Genomic DNA, 16127 nt, shown 5'->3' on the forward strand with positions numbered 1-16127 from the left:
AGAAGGCCGGAAAGGCACAAAAAAATATCACCAAGACCGATAAGAAGAAGAAGCGCAAGAGGAAGGAAAGCTACGCAATCTACATTTACAAAGTACTCAAGCAAGTACATCCCGACACTGGTATTTCATCGAAAGCCATGAGCATCATGAACAGTTTTGTAAATGATATCTTCGAAAGGATTGCCGCTGAAGCTTCGCGTTTAGCTCACTACAATAAACGCTCAACAATCACAAGTCGGGAGATCCAAACTGCCGTGCGATTGTTGTTGCCTGGTGAACTTGCCAAGCACGCTGTTAGTGAAGGAACTAAGGCAGTAACCAAATACACAAGCTCGAAGTAATTTATTTACTGAATTTCTTCAATAAATGGCCCTTTTCAGGGCCGCAAAAATATCAAAAAGAGATACCAACCAAATTCACAAAAAAAATCTATGAATTCAATTAGGGAATTTATATTGAAAAAAAAAAATTAAATCATTCTATTCTCGCATTGATTTTGTTTGAGAAAATTATGTAGCGTCGATATGTTTTTTTTTTAATTTTTTTTCTTTTGAGAAAACTATGCAGCGTCGTCGGTCGTCGCCATGTTTTTTTTCTCGAGAAAACTATCTACTATCGACATTTTTTTTAAGAATATTGTAGCATCGACATAATTAAACTGAAATAAATTTGTAATAAAATTGAAAATCATCACATTCTTCGCATTTAAATTCTAAAATTGTTTGCAGTTTGAATAAAAATCATAGACTGCATACAAAAAAAAAAAAAAACCTAAACTAAAACTGTTCTGTTTCGATTTGAAGGAAAAACCTACTTCTTTTCTTTGTTTTTTTTTCAATTTGTAGCAATTGAAGTTTAAATCTCTTTGAAAAAAAATTTGTAGTCCTGAAAAGGACTGTGGTTTTGTATATTAATTTCAAATTTATATTGAAATTACTTCTTAGCCTTCTTGGCAGCAACCGCCTTTTTGGGTTTAGCTGCGGATGCTGTCGCTGATTTTGCTTTTGGTACTTTTGGCTTGGGAGCAGCGGCCTTTGCTTTAGTTGGTTTAGCTTTGACTGCGGTAGCTTTCTTAGCACTTTTTACCTTTGGTTTTTCTACCTTCTTTTTATCGGCAGTCTTTTTTGTAGTGGCAGCAGCTTTCTTCACTTTCTTCTCACCAGCAGCCTTCTTCAATTTTTTGTCACCAGCTGCAGCGGCTTTTGGTTTAGCAGCAGATTTTTTCTTCTCGGCGGACTTTGCTTTTGGTTCCTTGCTTGCTAATGCAGACAATTTGAAAGAACCAGCAGCACCCTTTCCTTTTGTTTGCACTAATTTACCACTAATCACAGCACTTTTCAAGTATTTTTTGATAAATGGAGCAAGTTTTTGAACGTCCACCTTGTAAGTAGCTGCGATGTATTTTTTGATAGCCAACAACGAAGAGCCACCACGTTCCTTCAATGTCTTGATGGCGGCATCAACCATTTGCTGAGTAGGAGGATGAGTTGGAGTTGATTTTGGTTTCTTTGAACCACTGGCGGCAGCCTTCTTGGGTTTTTTTTCTGCAACAACGGCAGGAGATGCAGCGACAGTATCGGACATTTTGATTTTTTATTAAAATATAACTTTTAATATAATAAAACACTTTTAAGAATTCACTTTTTTTTTGGTAATCTTCAAGCGAAATATCAACTCATAGACTTGAATTGATGAGAATCAACGAGAACGAAGGTATACAAAATTTTCATTTATTTGAACGCTTTTACACTGTTGCATCCTTAGGTTAGTCTGAAAAAGTAAAGATTTTTCATATTTTCAGCTAGAATTTTACAAAAAAACTAATAAACTATATTCATACAATATAATAGTTTATTATTTAAATATTTTTTCCAAAAAATAACTTCCAGTTATGGCACAAACTACATTTGAAGTCAATGATTGATGTTTTTTTTTCAATACTTACGTTTAAGAACGCTTATAATTTAACAACAAAATATATTTTCTTATCAAAATTAACTTTTTTATATTGTTAATAGTTCAACTAACTAAATTGTTGCAAAATTTGAGCAAAAAACAATAACATTTCTTTTAAAATCAATTAAAACTATTTGAGTAATGAAACGCGTCTTTCACTTTCTCTAGGCGGTGGCATTTTGTTACAAAATTAGTTTTTCATTTATACAATGACAAAACAAACAAAATATATCATTAAAAATTACTTAATAAATAAATAATCACATAAATATCAATTTTACATCAAAATAACAATATTTTTTGTTATTTTTGTACTTGTAAATGCAACCATTCGATCGCACCGTATAGGTAGTGTATGAAACATACAAAATTCACCCTGCATACACTCGCTCCAAGAATAATAAAAATTATAATAAAAACATATTAAAAAACATCAAAAATATCAAAAATATTAAATATTTATGTGTCAAATAATGACATTTTGTGTTTTATGTACATATACAACGTATAAAATACATAATTTTTGTTTAGTCAAACATTCCATTCCAGGTACAGCTGTGTTCATGAAAAAAAACTCTGCAAGAATCATAACATTTTGTCGATGTAATCAATGGGCCTAATAAACAAATTTTATAGCGTAAAAATAATATAATTAAGTAAAAAAATAATTAAATTTCATGTTTCAGGCTTATATACATCAATTCCAACGCATATAATTTGTTTATTTAAACATTTCATCTAAGATTTTGTTCAAGAAAAAAAAAAGCAAACCTACTATGCAGCTTCTTTTGCAAGAATTATGAAATTCAACAGATAGGAACGTGTATTTAATGGAATAAATAAACTTAAATAGTGTACCTACAATCTGCCTACATACATATTTCTTAAATTCTTAGAAAAATGTAAAAAAATAAAGCATATCTACTAAATATTTCGCCTAAAAAGTATTTATCCCCTGCTAGAGGCGCATATTAAAGAAAAAAAAAAAAAACCTAGCTACATTTATTCTAACTAATTTTCAATATGCAATTATTGAATGAAATTGGTTTGTATCTCTTTGAAATTATTTGTGGTCCTGAAAAGGACCGTTTTTTAATATAACGTGTTAAAATCTTAAGCACGTTCACCACGGATACGTCTGGCCAATTGAATGTCCTTTGGCATAATGGTTACACGCTTGGCATGAATAGCGCACAAGTTGGTATCTTCAAAAAGACCAACTAAGTAGGCTTCACTTGCTTCTTGAAGCGCCATAACAGCTGAGCTCTGGAAACGCAAATCAGTTTTGAAATCTTGTGCGATTTCACGAACTAAACGTTGGAAAGGCAATTTGCGGATCAACAATTCAGTACTCTTCTGATAACGACGGATTTCACGAAGAGCCACAGTTCCGGGACGATAACGATGTGGTTTCTTTACACCTCCGGTGGCTGGAGCACTTTTACGAGCTGCTTTAGTAGCCAGCTGCTTCCTTGGAGCCTTTCCACCAGTCGATTTACGAGCAGTTTGCTTTGTACGAGCCATTTTTCACAATTTTATTTTTATTCACACTTGAACTAGACACAATCACTAAATAACTCTGAAAAATTTTAAAAATCTTGTTTATAAATACGAGCCTAAATTTGTCTCCGTTCAGTTGTTTTTTTCATTCTCAAAAGAATTTCCAATTGGAGAGCCAAGAAAAAAAAATATAAATAATGTGGCAGTTGAAGCACAAAACACAGTTCAACAGTGACTTTTGTGCGGTGAATATCAAATTATCTTAAAGAAAAATGACTGGTCGTGGTAAAGGAGGAAAAGGTTTGGGCAAAGGTGGCGCTAAACGTCATCGTAAAGTGTTGCGTGATAATATCCAAGGTATTACCAAACCAGCAATTCGTCGATTGGCTCGTCGTGGTGGTGTAAAACGTATTTCTGGTCTGATTTACGAAGAAACCCGTGGTGTTTTAAAAGTGTTCCTGGAAAATGTTATCCGTGATGCTGTTACTTACACTGAACACGCCAAGCGTAAGACCGTCACCGCCATGGATGTAGTTTACGCTTTGAAGAGACAAGGGCGTACTCTTTATGGTTTCGGAGGTTAATTTCCTCTCGTTTAAAACAAACAATCGGTCCTTTTCAGGACCACAATAAAATCTTAAATTGATATACACTTAAATTTTACTAAATATTTTAATATTCATTCATACGTATTAATCGTCTGAAATAAAAAAACAATTTTGATTGAAACGAATAATAAAATAATAAAAATTGTTTCAAATATTTGAATCTACATACATAGGTATATGTATGTAGAAATCTGAAAAAAAAAAATATATGAAGACAGAACATGAAATGAAGAAAAAGAAAATGGCTACCTGTGGTAAATTGAATATTTTTTTTACCTAGTTTTGACGCGCCTAAAATGATTACAAATAATAAAGTAATTGATAAATTCTAAGAAAAGAAAAATAATTAAAATATTATTGCTTTTTAAACGAACACATCGATTATTGCAAGTCAAACAAATCCAAATCCATATTTGTACCTTTGTATGCTTAGTTTATCTAGGTATATTTTTGTAAGTATTTTTAATACATACAAATGCGCTATTTTTTTTTATTTTTTAATCAAACTAAGCTATTTTGTATGTGTTTGAGCATTTTTTTCTATTAAAAACAAACAAACAACAACAACAACATTTTAAATTAATAAAGGTTCGTAATGAAAAAAATCGATGTATCTCTCGTAGAAATGGTTTGTCGTCCTGAAAAGGACGGTTTTTTTTGTGTTTCTTGTTTTTGCAGCACAATAGGTACCAAATTTAGGCACTCTTTTCGGTTTTCTTTGGCAACAAAACAGCTTGGATATTGGGAAGAACACCACCTTGAGCAATTGTTACACCAGAAAGCAATTTGTTCAATTCCTCGTCATTACGGATGGCCAATTGCAAATGGCGGGGGATGATTCTTGTCTTCTTGTTGTCACGAGCAGCATTTCCCGCCAATTCCAAAACTTCAGCAGCCAAATATTCCATAACAGCTGCCAAATAAACTGGGGCACCAGCTCCGACGCGCTCAGCATAGTTACCCTTGCGGAGCAAACGATGGATACGACCAACAGGGAATTGAAGCCCAGCACGGTTTGAGCGGGACTTTGCCTTTCCCTTCACTTTTCCACCTTTACCACGACCAGACATATTAAAACTTTTTATTTAGATTAACAATTTAAGAGAAAAAGACTTGTTCACTTCAGCACTGCACACTGTATTCTGACCGAATCACAAATGCTCACTTTTATTTATACTCATTTTGCAGCTGCTCACACATCGAAAAAGCGGTGTGTAAAATTGACAACTGCTCGTACAAACAGGGAACATTAACTGGGGGAAATGTACGGTGAGCTCACAGTTCTCGTTCAATCGTCATAGTGTTCAGTTACTACAACAGTGAAGTGAAGTGAAATTAAAAATGCCGCCCAAGACTAGTGGTAAAGCAGCAAAGAAGGCCGGAAAGGCACAAAAAAATATCACCAAGACCGATAAGAAGAAGAAGCGCAAGAGGAAGGAAAGCTACGCAATCTACATTTACAAAGTACTCAAGCAAGTACATCCCGACACTGGTATTTCATCGAAAGCCATGAGCATCATGAACAGTTTTGTAAATGATATCTTCGAAAGGATTGCCGCTGAAGCTTCGCGTTTAGCTCACTACAATAAACGCTCAACAATCACAAGTCGGGAGATCCAAACTGCCGTGCGATTGTTGTTGCCTGGTGAACTTGCCAAGCACGCTGTTAGTGAAGGAACTAAGGCAGTAACCAAATACACAAGCTCGAAGTAATTTATTTACTGAATTTCTTCAATAAATGGCCCTTTTCAGGGCCGCAAAAATATCAAAAAGAGATACCAACCAAATTCACAAAAAAAATCTATGAATTCAATTAGGGAATTTATATTGAAAAAAAAAAATTAAATCATTCTATTCTCGCATTGATTTTGTTTGAGAAAATTATGTAGCGTCGATATGTTTTTTTTTTAATTTTTTTTCTTTTGAGAAAACTATGCAGCGTCGTCGGTCGTCGCCATGTTTTTTTTCTCGAGAAAACTATCTACTATCGACATTTTTTTTAAGAATATTGTAGCATCGACATAATTAAACTGAAATAAATTTGTAATAAAATTGAAAATCATCACATTCTTCGCATTTAAATTCTAAAATTGTTTGCAGTTTGAATAAAAATCATAGACTGCATACAAAAAAAAAAAAAAACCTAAACTAAAACTGTTCTGTTTCGATTTGAAGGAAAAACCTACTTCTTTTCTTTGTTTTTTTTTTCAATTTGTAGCAATTGAAGTTTAAATCTCTTTGAAAAAAAATTTGTAGTCCTGAAAAGGACTGTGGTTTTGTATATTAATTTCAAATTTATATTGAAATTACTTCTTAGCCTTCTTGGCAGCAACCGCCTTTTTGGGTTTAGCTGCGGATGCTGTCGCTGATTTTGCTTTTGGTACTTTTGGCTTGGGAGCAGCGGCCTTTGCTTTAGTTGGTTTAGCTTTGACTGCGGTAGCTTTCTTAGCACTTTTTACCTTTGGTTTTTCTACCTTCTTTTTATCGGCAGTCTTTTTTGTAGTGGCAGCAGCTTTCTTCACTTTCTTCTCACCAGCAGCCTTCTTCAATTTTTTGTCACCAGCTGCAGCGGCTTTTGGTTTAGCAGCAGATTTTTTCTTCTCGGCGGACTTTGCTTTTGGTTCCTTGCTTGCTAATGCAGACAATTTGAAAGAACCAGCAGCACCCTTTCCTTTTGTTTGCACTAATTTACCACTAATCACAGCACTTTTCAAGTATTTTTTGATAAATGGAGCAAGTTTTTGAACGTCCACCTTGTAAGTAGCTGCGATGTATTTTTTGATAGCCAACAACGAAGAGCCACCACGTTCCTTCAATGTCTTGATGGCGGCATCAACCATTTGCTGAGTAGGAGGATGAGTTGGAGTTGATTTTGGTTTCTTTGAACCACTGGCGGCAGCCTTCTTGGGTTTTTTTTCTGCAACAACGGCAGGAGATGCAGCGACAGTATCGGACATTTTGATTTTTTATTAAAATATAACTTTTAATATAATAAAACACTTTTAAGAATTCACTTTTTTTTTGGTAATCTTCAAGCGAAATATCAACTCATAGACTTGAATTGATGAGAATCAACGAGAACGAAGGTATACAAAATTTTCATTTATTTGAACGCTTTTACACTGTTGCATCCTTAGGTTAGTCTGAAAAAGTAAAGATTTTTCATATTTTCAGCTAGAATTTTACAAAAAAACTAATAAACTATATTCATACAATATAATAGTTTATTATTTAAATATTTTTTCCAAAAAATAACTTCCAGTTATGGCACAAACTACATTTGAAGTCAATGATTGATGTTTTTTTTTCAATACTTACGTTTAAGAACGCTTATAATTTAACAACAAAATATATTTTCTTATCAAAATTAACTTTTTTATATTGTTAATAGTTCAACTAACTAAATTGTTGCAAAATTTGAGCAAAAAACAATAACATTTCTTTTAAAATCAATTAAAACTATTTGAGTAATGAAACGCGTCTTTCACTTTCTCTAGGCGGTGGCATTTTGTTACAAAATTAGTTTTTCATTTATACAATGACAAAACAAACAAAATATATCATTAAAAATTACTTAATAAATAAATAATCACATAAATATCAATTTTACATCAAAATAACAATATTTTTTGTTATTTTTGTACTTGTAAATGCAACCATTCGATCGCACCGTATAGGTAGTGTATGAAACATACAAAATTCACCCTGCATACACTCGCTCCAAGAATAATAAAAATTATAATAAAAACATATTAAAAAACATCAAAAATATCAAAAATATTAAATATTTATGTGTCAAATAATGACATTTTGTGTTTTATGTACATATACAACGTATAAAATACATAATTTTTGTTTAGTCAAACATTCCATTCCAGGTACAGCTGTGTTCATGAAAAAAAACTCTGCAAGAATCATAACATTTTGTCGATGTAATCAATGGGCCTAATAAACAAATTTTATAGCGTAAAAATAATATAATTAAGTAAAAAAATAATTAAATTTCATGTTTCAGGCTTATATACATCAATTCCAACGCATATAATTTGTTTATTTAAACATTTCATCTAAGATTTTGTTCAAGAAAAAAAAAAGCAAACCTACTATGCAGCTTCTTTTGCAAGAATTATGAAATTCAACAGATAGGAACGTGTATTTAATGGAATAAATAAACTTAAATAGTGTACCTACAATCTGCCTACATACATATTTCTTAAATTCTTAGAAAAATGTAAAAAAATAAAGCATATCTACTAAATATTTCGCCTAAAAAGTATTTATCCCCTGCTAGAGGCGCATATTAAAGAAAAAAAAAAAAAACCTAGCTACATTTATTCTAACTAATTTTCAATATGCAATTATTGAATGAAATTGGTTTGTATCTCTTTGAAATTATTTGTGGTCCTGAAAAGGACCGTTTTTTAATATAACGTGTTAAAATCTTAAGCACGTTCACCACGGATACGTCTGGCCAATTGAATGTCCTTTGGCATAATGGTTACACGCTTGGCATGAATAGCGCACAAGTTGGTATCTTCAAAAAGACCAACTAAGTAGGCTTCACTTGCTTCTTGAAGCGCCATAACAGCTGAGCTCTGGAAACGCAAATCAGTTTTGAAATCTTGTGCGATTTCACGAACTAAACGTTGGAAAGGCAATTTGCGGATCAACAATTCAGTACTCTTCTGATAACGACGGATTTCACGAAGAGCCACAGTTCCGGGACGATAACGATGTGGTTTCTTTACACCTCCGGTGGCTGGAGCACTTTTACGAGCTGCTTTAGTAGCCAGCTGCTTCCTTGGAGCCTTTCCACCAGTCGATTTACGAGCAGTTTGCTTTGTACGAGCCATTTTTCACAATTTTATTTTTATTCACACTTGAACTAGACACAATCACTAAATAACTCTGAAAAATTTTAAAAATCTTGTTTATAAATACGAGCCTAAATTTGTCTCCGTTCAGTTGTTTTTTTCATTCTCAAAAGAATTTCCAATTGGAGAGCCAAGAAAAAAAAATATAAATAATGTGGCAGTTGAAGCACAAAACACAGTTCAACAGTGACTTTTGTGCGGTGAATATCAAATTATCTTAAAGAAAAATGACTGGTCGTGGTAAAGGAGGAAAAGGTTTGGGCAAAGGTGGCGCTAAACGTCATCGTAAAGTGTTGCGTGATAATATCCAAGGTATTACCAAACCAGCAATTCGTCGATTGGCTCGTCGTGGTGGTGTAAAACGTATTTCTGGTCTGATTTACGAAGAAACCCGTGGTGTTTTAAAAGTGTTCCTGGAAAATGTTATCCGTGATGCTGTTACTTACACTGAACACGCCAAGCGTAAGACCGTCACCGCCATGGATGTAGTTTACGCTTTGAAGAGACAAGGGCGTACTCTTTATGGTTTCGGAGGTTAATTTCCTCTCGTTTAAAACAAACAATCGGTCCTTTTCAGGACCACAATAAAATCTTAAATTGATATACACTTAAATTTTACTAAATATTTTAATATTCATTCATACGTATTAATCGTCTGAAATAAAAAAACAATTTTGATTGAAACGAATAATAAAATAATAAAAATTGTTTCAAATATTTGAATCTACATACATAGGTATATGTATGTAGAAATCTGAAAAAAAAAAATATATGAAGACAGAACATGAAATGAAGAAAAAGAAAATGGCTACCTGTGGTAAATTGAATATTTTTTTTACCTAGTTTTGACGCGCCTAAAATGATTACAAATAATAAAGTAATTGATAAATTCTAAGAAAAGAAAAATAATTAAAATATTATTGCTTTTTAAACGAACACATCGATTATTGCAAGTCAAACAAATCCAAATCCATATTTGTACCTTTGTATGCTTAGTTTATCTAGGTATATTTTTGTAAGTATTTTTAATACATACAAATGCGCTATTTTTTTTTATTTTTTAATCAAACTAAGCTATTTTGTATGTGTTTGAGCATTTTTTTCTATTAAAAACAAACAAACAACAACAACAACATTTTAAATTAATAAAGGTTCGTAATGAAAAAAATCGATGTATCTCTCGTAGAAATGGTTTGTCGTCCTGAAAAGGACGGTTTTTTTTGTGTTTCTTGTTTTTGCAGCACAATAGGTACCAAATTTAGGCACTCTTTTCGGTTTTCTTTGGCAACAAAACAGCTTGGATATTGGGAAGAACACCACCTTGAGCAATTGTTACACCAGAAAGCAATTTGTTCAATTCCTCGTCATTACGGATGGCCAATTGCAAATGGCGGGGGATGATTCTTGTCTTCTTGTTGTCACGAGCAGCATTTCCCGCCAATTCCAAAACTTCAGCAGCCAAATATTCCATAACAGCTGCCAAATAAACTGGGGCACCAGCTCCGACGCGCTCAGCATAGTTACCCTTGCGGAGCAAACGATGGATACGACCAACAGGGAATTGAAGCCCAGCACGGTTTGAGCGGGACTTTGCCTTTCCCTTCACTTTTCCACCTTTACCACGACCAGACATATTAAAACTTTTTATTTAGATTAACAATTTAAGAGAAAAAGACTTGTTCACTTCAGCACTGCACACTGTATTCTGACCGAATCACAAATGCTCACTTTTATTTATACTCATTTTGCAGCTGCTCACACATCGAAAAAGCGGTGTGTAAAATTGACAACTGCTCGTACAAACAGGGAACATTAACTGGGGGAAATGTACGGTGAGCTCACAGTTCTCGTTCAATCGTCATAGTGTTCAGTTACTACAACAGTGAAGTGAAGTGAAATTAAAAATGCCGCCCAAGACTAGTGGTAAAGCAGCAAAGAAGGCCGGAAAGGCACAAAAAAATATCACCAAGACCGATAAGAAGAAGAAGCGCAAGAGGAAGGAAAGCTACGCAATCTACATTTACAAAGTACTCAAGCAAGTACATCCCGACACTGGTATTTCATCGAAAGCCATGAGCATCATGAACAGTTTTGTAAATGATATCTTCGAAAGGATTGCCGCTGAAGCTTCGCGTTTAGCTCACTACAATAAACGCTCAACAATCACAAGTCGGGAGATCCAAACTGCCGTGCGATTGTTGTTGCCTGGTGAACTTGCCAAGCACGCTGTTAGTGAAGGAACTAAGGCAGTAACCAAATACACAAGCTCGAAGTAATTTATTTACTGAATTTCTTCAATAAATGGCCCTTTTCAGGGCCGCAAAAATATCAAAAAGAGATACCAACCAAATTCACAAAAAAAATCTATGAATTCAATTAGGGAATTTATATTGAAAAAAAAAAATTAAATCATTCTATTCTCGCATTGATTTTGTTTGAGAAAATTATGTAGCGTCGATATGTTTTTTTTTTAATTTTTTTTCTTTTGAGAAAACTATGCAGCGTCGTCGGTCGTCGCCATGTTTTTTTTCTCGAGAAAACTATCTACTATCGACATTTTTTTTAAGAATATTGTAGCATCGACATAATTAAACTGAAATAAATTTGTAATAAAATTGAAAATCATCACATTCTTCGCATTTAAATTCTAAAATTGTTTGCAGTTTGAATAAAAATCATAGACTGCATACAAAAAAAAAAAAAAACCTAAACTAAAACTGTTCTGTTTCGATTTGAAGGAAAAACCTACTTCTTTTCTTTGTTTTTTTTTTCAATTTGTAGCAATTGAAGTTTAAATCTCTTTGAAAAAAAATTTGTAGTCCTGAAAAGGACTGTGGTTTTGTATATTAATTTCAAATTTATATTGAAATTACTTCTTAGCCTTCTTGGCAGCAACCGCCTTTTTGGGTTTAGCTGCGGATGCTGTCGCTGATTTTGCTTTTGGTACTTTTGGCTTGGGAGCAGCGGCCTTTGCTTTAGTTGGTTTAGCTTTGACTGCGGTAGCTTTCTTAGCACTTTTTACCTTTGGTTTTTCTACCTTCTTTTTATCGGCAGTCTTTTTTGTAGTGGCAGCAGCTTTCTTCACTTTCTTCTCACCAGCAGCCTTCTTCAATTTTTTGTCACCAGCTGCAGCGGCTTTTGGTTTAGCAGCAGATTTTTTCTTCTCGGCGGACTTTGCTTTTGGTTCCTTGCTTGCTAATGCAGACAATTTGAAAGAACCAGCAGCACCCTTTCCTTTTGTTTGCACTAATTTACCACTAATCACAGCACTTTTCAAGTATTTTTTGATAAATGGAGCAAGTTTTTGAACGTCCACCTTGTAAGTAGCTGCGATGTATTTTTTGATAGCCAACAACGAAGAGCCACCACGTTCCTTCAATGTCTTGATGGCGGCATCAACCATTTGCTGAGTAGGAGGATGAGTTGGAGTTGATTTTGGTTTCTTTGAACCACTGGCGGCAGCCTTCTTGGGTTTTTTTTCTGCAACAACGGCAGGAGATGCAGCGACAGTATCGGACATTTTGATTTTTTATTAAAATATAACTTTTAATATAATAAAACACTTTTAAGAATTCACTTTTTTTTTGGTAATCTTCAAGCGAAATATCAACTCATAGACTTGAATTGATGAGAATCAACGAGAACGAAGGTATACAAAATTTTCATTTATTTGAACGCTTTTACACTGTTGCATCCTTAGGTTAGTCTGAAAAAGTAAAGATTTTTCATATTTTCAGCTAGAATTTTACAAAAAAACTAATAAACTATATTCATACAATATAATAGTTTATTATTTAAATATTTTTTCCAAAAAATAACTTCCAGTTATGGCACAAACTACATTTGAAGTCAATGATTGATGTTTTTTTTTCAATACTTACGTTTAAGAACGCTTATAATTTAACAACAAAATATATTTTCTTATCAAAATTAACTTTTTTATATTGTTAATAGTTCAACTAACTAAATTGTTGCAAAATTTGAGCAAAAAACAATAACATTTCTTTTAAAATCAATTAAAACTATTTGAGTAATGAAACGCGTCTTTCACTTTCTCTAGGCGGTGGCATTTTGTTACAAAATTAGTTTTTCATTTATACAATGACAAAACAAACAAAATATATCATTAAAAATTACTTAATAAATAAATAATCACATAAATATCAATTTTACATCAAAATAACAATATTTTTTGTTATTTTTGTACTTGTAAATGCAACCATTCGATCGCACCGTATAGGTAGTGTATGAAACATACAAAATTCACCCTGCATACACTCGCTCCAAGAATAATAAAAATTATAATAAAAACATATTAAAAAACATCAAAAATATCAAAAATATTAAATATTTATGTGTCAAATAATGACATTTTGTGTTTTATGTACATATACAACGTATAAAATACATAATTTTTGTTTAGTCAAACATTCCATTCCAGGTACAGCTGTGTTCATGAAAAAAAACTCTGCAAGAATCATAACATTTTGTCGATGTAATCAATGGGCCTAATAAACAAATTTTATAGCGTAAAAATAATATAATTAAGTAAAAAAATAATTAAATTTCATGTTTCAGGCTTATATACATCAATTCCAACGCATATAATTTGTTTATTTAAACATTTCATCTAAGATTTTGTTCAAGAAAAAAAAAAGCAAACCTACTATGCAGCTTCTTTTGCAAGAATTATGAAATTCAACAGATAGGAACGTGTATTTAATGGAATAAATAAACTTAAATAGTGTACCTACAATCTGCCTACATACATATTTCTTAAATTCTTAGAAAAATGTAAAAAAATAAAGCATATCTACTAAATATTTCGCCTAAAAAGTATTTATCCCCTGCTAGAGGCGCATATTAAAGAAAAAAAAAAAAAACCTAGCTACATTTATTCTAACTAATTTTCAATATGCAATTATTGAATGAAATTGGTTTGTATCTCTTTGAAATTATTTGTGGTCCTGAAAAGGACCGTTTTTTAATATAACGTGTTAAAATCTTAAGCACGTTCACCACGGATACGTCTGGCCAATTGAATGTCCTTTGGCATAATGGTTACACGCTTGGCATGAATAGCGCACAAGTTGGTATCTTCAAAAAGACCAACTAAGTAGGCTTCACTTGCTTCTTGAAGCGCCATAACAGCTGAGCTCTGGAAACGCAAATCAGTTTTGAAATCTTGTGCGATTTCACGAACTAAACGTTGGAAAGGCAATTTGCGGATCAACAATTCAGTACTCTTCTGATAACGACGGATTTCACGAAGAGCCACAGTTCCGGGACGATAACGATGTGGTTTCTTTACACCTCCGGTGGCTGGAGCACTTTTACGAGCTGCTTTAGTAGCCAGCTGCTTCCTTGGAGCCTTTCCACCAGTCGATTTACGAGCAGTTTGCTTTGTACGAGCCATTTTTCACAATTTTATTTTTATTCACACTTGAACTAGACACAATCACTAAATAACTCTGAAAAATTTTAAAAATCTTGTTTATAAATACGAGCCTAAATTTGTCTCCGTTCAGTTGTTTTTTTCATTCTCAAAAGAATTTCCAATTGGAGAGCCAAGAAAAAAAAATATAAATAATGTGGCAGTTGAAGCACAAAACACAGTTCAACAGTGACTTTTGTGCGGTGAATATCAAATTATCTTAAAGAAAAATGACTGGTCGTGGTAAAGGAGGAAAAGGTTTGGGCAAAGGTGGCGCTAAACGTCATCGTAAAGTGTTGCGTGATAATATCCAAGGTATTACCAAACCAGCAATTCGTCGATTGGCTCGTCGTGGTGGTGTAAAACGTATTTCTGGTCTGATTTACGAAGAAACCCGTGGTGTTTTAAAAGTGTTCCTGGAAAATGTTATCCGTGATGCTGTTACTTACACTGAACACGCCAAGCGTAAGACCGTCACCGCCATGGATGTAGTTTACGCTTTGAAGAGACAAGGGCGTACTCTTTATGGTTTCGGAGGTTAATTTCCTCTCGTTTAAAACAAACAATCGGTCCTTTTCAGGACCACAATAAAATCTTAAATTGATATACACTTAAATTTTACTAAATATTTTAATATTCATTCATACGTATTAATCGTCTGAAATAAAAAAACAATTTTGATTGAAACGAATAATAAAATAATAAAAATTGTTTCAAATATTTGAATCTACATACATAGGTATATGTATGTAGAAATCTGAAAAAAAAAAATATATGAAGACAGAACATGAAATGAAGAAAAAGAAAATGGCTACCTGTGGTAAATTGAATATTTTTTTTACCTAGTTTTGACGCGCCTAAAATGATTACAAATAATAAAGTAATTGATAAATTCTAAGAAAAGAAAAATAATTAAAATATTATTGCTTTTTAAACGAACACATCGATTATTGCAAGTCAAACAAATCCAAATCCATATTTGTACCTTTGTATGCTTAGTTTATCTAGGTATATTTTTGTAAGTATTTTTAATACATACAAATGCGCTATTTTTTTTTATTTTTTAATCAAACTAAGCTATTTTGTATGTGTTTGAGCATTTTTTTCTATTAAAAACAAACAAACAACAACAACAACAACATTTTAAATTAATAAAGGTTCGTAATGAAAAAATCGATGTATCTCTCGTAGAAATGGTTTGTCGTCCTGAAAAGGACGGTTTTTTTTTGTGTTTCTTGTTTTTGCAGCACAATAGGTACCAAATTTAGGCACTCTTTTCGGTTTTCTTTGGCAACAAAACAGCTTGGATATTGGGAAGAACACCACCTTGAGCAATTGTTACACCAGAAAGCAATTTGTTCAATTCCTCGTCATTACGGATGGCCAATTGCAAATGGCGGGGGATGATTCTTGTCTTCTTGTTGTCACGAGCAGCATTTCCCGCCAATTCCAAAACTTCAGCCGCCAAATATTCCATAACAGCTGCCAAATACACTGGGGCACCAGCTCCGACGCGCTCAGCATAGTTACCCTTGCGGAGCAAACGATGGATACGACCAACAGGGAATTGAAGCCCAGCACGGTTTGAGCGGGACTTTGCCTTTCCCTTCACTTTTCCACCTTTACCACGACCAGACATATTAAAACTTTTTATTTAGATTAAACAATTTAAGAGAAAAAGACTTGTTCACTTCAGCACTGCACACTGTATTCTGACCGAATCACAAATGCTCACTTTTATTTATACAAATCTTG

The 16127-nt window shown here is 33.1% G+C and overlaps 10 protein-coding genes and 2 pseudogenes across 10 annotated transcripts in view; 6 read left to right on the forward strand and 6 right to left on the reverse strand.

Moving 5' to 3' along the window:
* The window catches only part of LOC129910127 (histone H2B-like), a 663-nt gene extending 322 nt beyond the window's left edge, over positions 1–341 (forward strand). Inside the window, exon 2 of the mRNA XM_055987398.1 lies at positions 3–341. Within this exon, the coding sequence (XP_055843373.1) occupies positions 3–341 (339 nt within the window). The remainder of the gene's footprint in view (positions 1–2) is intronic.
* A 562-nt stretch (positions 342–903) lies between these two features.
* On the reverse strand, positions 904–1482 carry LOC129905447 (histone H1-like). The gene has a single exon (XM_055980915.1). The coding sequence runs from the start codon at positions 1465–1467 to the stop codon at positions 934–936; it is 534 nt and encodes a 177-aa protein (XP_055836890.1). The 5' UTR covers positions 1468–1482; the 3' UTR covers positions 904–933.
* Positions 1483–3728: 2246 nt separating this feature from the next.
* LOC129905445 (histone H4-like) lies at positions 3729–4002 on the forward strand (annotated as a pseudogene).
* A 686-nt stretch (positions 4003–4688) lies between these two features.
* LOC129905454 (histone H2A) lies at positions 4689–5137 on the reverse strand. The gene has a single exon (XM_055980921.1). The coding sequence runs from the start codon at positions 5132–5134 to the stop codon at positions 4760–4762; it is 375 nt and encodes a 124-aa protein (XP_055836896.1). The 5' UTR covers positions 5135–5137; the 3' UTR covers positions 4689–4759.
* A 234-nt stretch (positions 5138–5371) lies between these two features.
* LOC129905430 (histone H2B) lies at positions 5372–5827 on the forward strand. Its single transcript, XM_055980902.1, has one exon. The coding sequence runs from the start codon at positions 5406–5408 to the stop codon at positions 5775–5777; it is 372 nt and encodes a 123-aa protein (XP_055836877.1). The 5' UTR covers positions 5372–5405; the 3' UTR covers positions 5778–5827.
* A 513-nt stretch (positions 5828–6340) lies between these two features.
* On the reverse strand, positions 6341–6919 carry LOC129905446 (histone H1-like). Its single transcript, XM_055980914.1, has one exon. The coding sequence runs from the start codon at positions 6902–6904 to the stop codon at positions 6371–6373; it is 534 nt and encodes a 177-aa protein (XP_055836889.1). The 5' UTR covers positions 6905–6919; the 3' UTR covers positions 6341–6370.
* A 2246-nt stretch (positions 6920–9165) lies between these two features.
* Positions 9166–9477, forward strand: LOC129905463 (histone H4). Its single transcript, XM_055980931.1, has one exon. The coding sequence runs from the start codon at positions 9166–9168 to the stop codon at positions 9475–9477; it is 312 nt and encodes a 103-aa protein (XP_055836906.1).
* A 648-nt stretch (positions 9478–10125) lies between these two features.
* Positions 10126–10574, reverse strand: LOC129905466 (histone H2A). Its single transcript, XM_055980933.1, has one exon. It carries the CDS (start codon positions 10569–10571, stop codon positions 10197–10199), a length of 375 nt encoding a protein of 124 aa, XP_055836908.1. The 5' UTR covers positions 10572–10574; the 3' UTR covers positions 10126–10196.
* A 234-nt stretch (positions 10575–10808) lies between these two features.
* On the forward strand, positions 10809–11264 carry LOC129905461 (histone H2B). Its single transcript, XM_055980929.1, has one exon. It carries the CDS (start codon positions 10843–10845, stop codon positions 11212–11214), a length of 372 nt encoding a protein of 123 aa, XP_055836904.1. The 5' UTR covers positions 10809–10842; the 3' UTR covers positions 11215–11264.
* A 513-nt stretch (positions 11265–11777) lies between these two features.
* LOC129905465 (histone H1-like) lies at positions 11778–12356 on the reverse strand. The gene has a single exon (XM_055980932.1). The coding sequence runs from the start codon at positions 12339–12341 to the stop codon at positions 11808–11810; it is 534 nt and encodes a 177-aa protein (XP_055836907.1). The 5' UTR covers positions 12342–12356; the 3' UTR covers positions 11778–11807.
* Positions 12357–14602: 2246 nt separating this feature from the next.
* LOC129905464 (histone H4-like) lies at positions 14603–14876 on the forward strand (annotated as a pseudogene).
* A 722-nt stretch (positions 14877–15598) lies between these two features.
* On the reverse strand, positions 15599–16017 carry LOC129905460 (histone H2A). Its single transcript, XM_055980928.1, has one exon. It carries the CDS (start codon positions 16009–16011, stop codon positions 15637–15639), a length of 375 nt encoding a protein of 124 aa, XP_055836903.1. The 5' UTR covers positions 16012–16017; the 3' UTR covers positions 15599–15636.
* Positions 16018–16127: the final 110 nt, after the last annotated feature.

The sequence above is a fragment of the Episyrphus balteatus genome, chromosome 1, assembly GCF_945859705.1.
Source record: "Episyrphus balteatus chromosome 1, idEpiBalt1.1, whole genome shotgun sequence".
NCBI lineage: Eukaryota > Metazoa > Arthropoda > Insecta > Diptera > Syrphidae > Episyrphus > Episyrphus balteatus.

Excerpts from the sequence above, each read along its gene's own strand:
- LOC129905447 (XM_055980915.1), bottom strand. The coding sequence starts at position 1,467 with ATGGTTGATGCCGCCATCAAGACATTGAAGGAACGTGGTGGCTCTTCG.
- LOC129905454 (XM_055980921.1), bottom strand. The coding sequence starts at position 5,134 with ATGTCTGGTCGTGGTAAAGGTGGAAAAGTGAAGGGAAAGGCAAAGTCC.
- LOC129905430 (XM_055980902.1), top strand. The coding sequence starts at position 5,406 with ATGCCGCCCAAGACTAGTGGTAAAGCAGCAAAGAAGGCCGGAAAGGCA.
- LOC129905446 (XM_055980914.1), bottom strand. The coding sequence starts at position 6,904 with ATGGTTGATGCCGCCATCAAGACATTGAAGGAACGTGGTGGCTCTTCG.
- LOC129905463 (XM_055980931.1), top strand. The coding sequence starts at position 9,166 with ATGACTGGTCGTGGTAAAGGAGGAAAAGGTTTGGGCAAAGGTGGCGCT.
- LOC129905466 (XM_055980933.1), bottom strand. The coding sequence starts at position 10,571 with ATGTCTGGTCGTGGTAAAGGTGGAAAAGTGAAGGGAAAGGCAAAGTCC.
- LOC129905461 (XM_055980929.1), top strand. The coding sequence starts at position 10,843 with ATGCCGCCCAAGACTAGTGGTAAAGCAGCAAAGAAGGCCGGAAAGGCA.
- LOC129905465 (XM_055980932.1), bottom strand. The coding sequence starts at position 12,341 with ATGGTTGATGCCGCCATCAAGACATTGAAGGAACGTGGTGGCTCTTCG.
- LOC129905460 (XM_055980928.1), bottom strand. The coding sequence starts at position 16,011 with ATGTCTGGTCGTGGTAAAGGTGGAAAAGTGAAGGGAAAGGCAAAGTCC.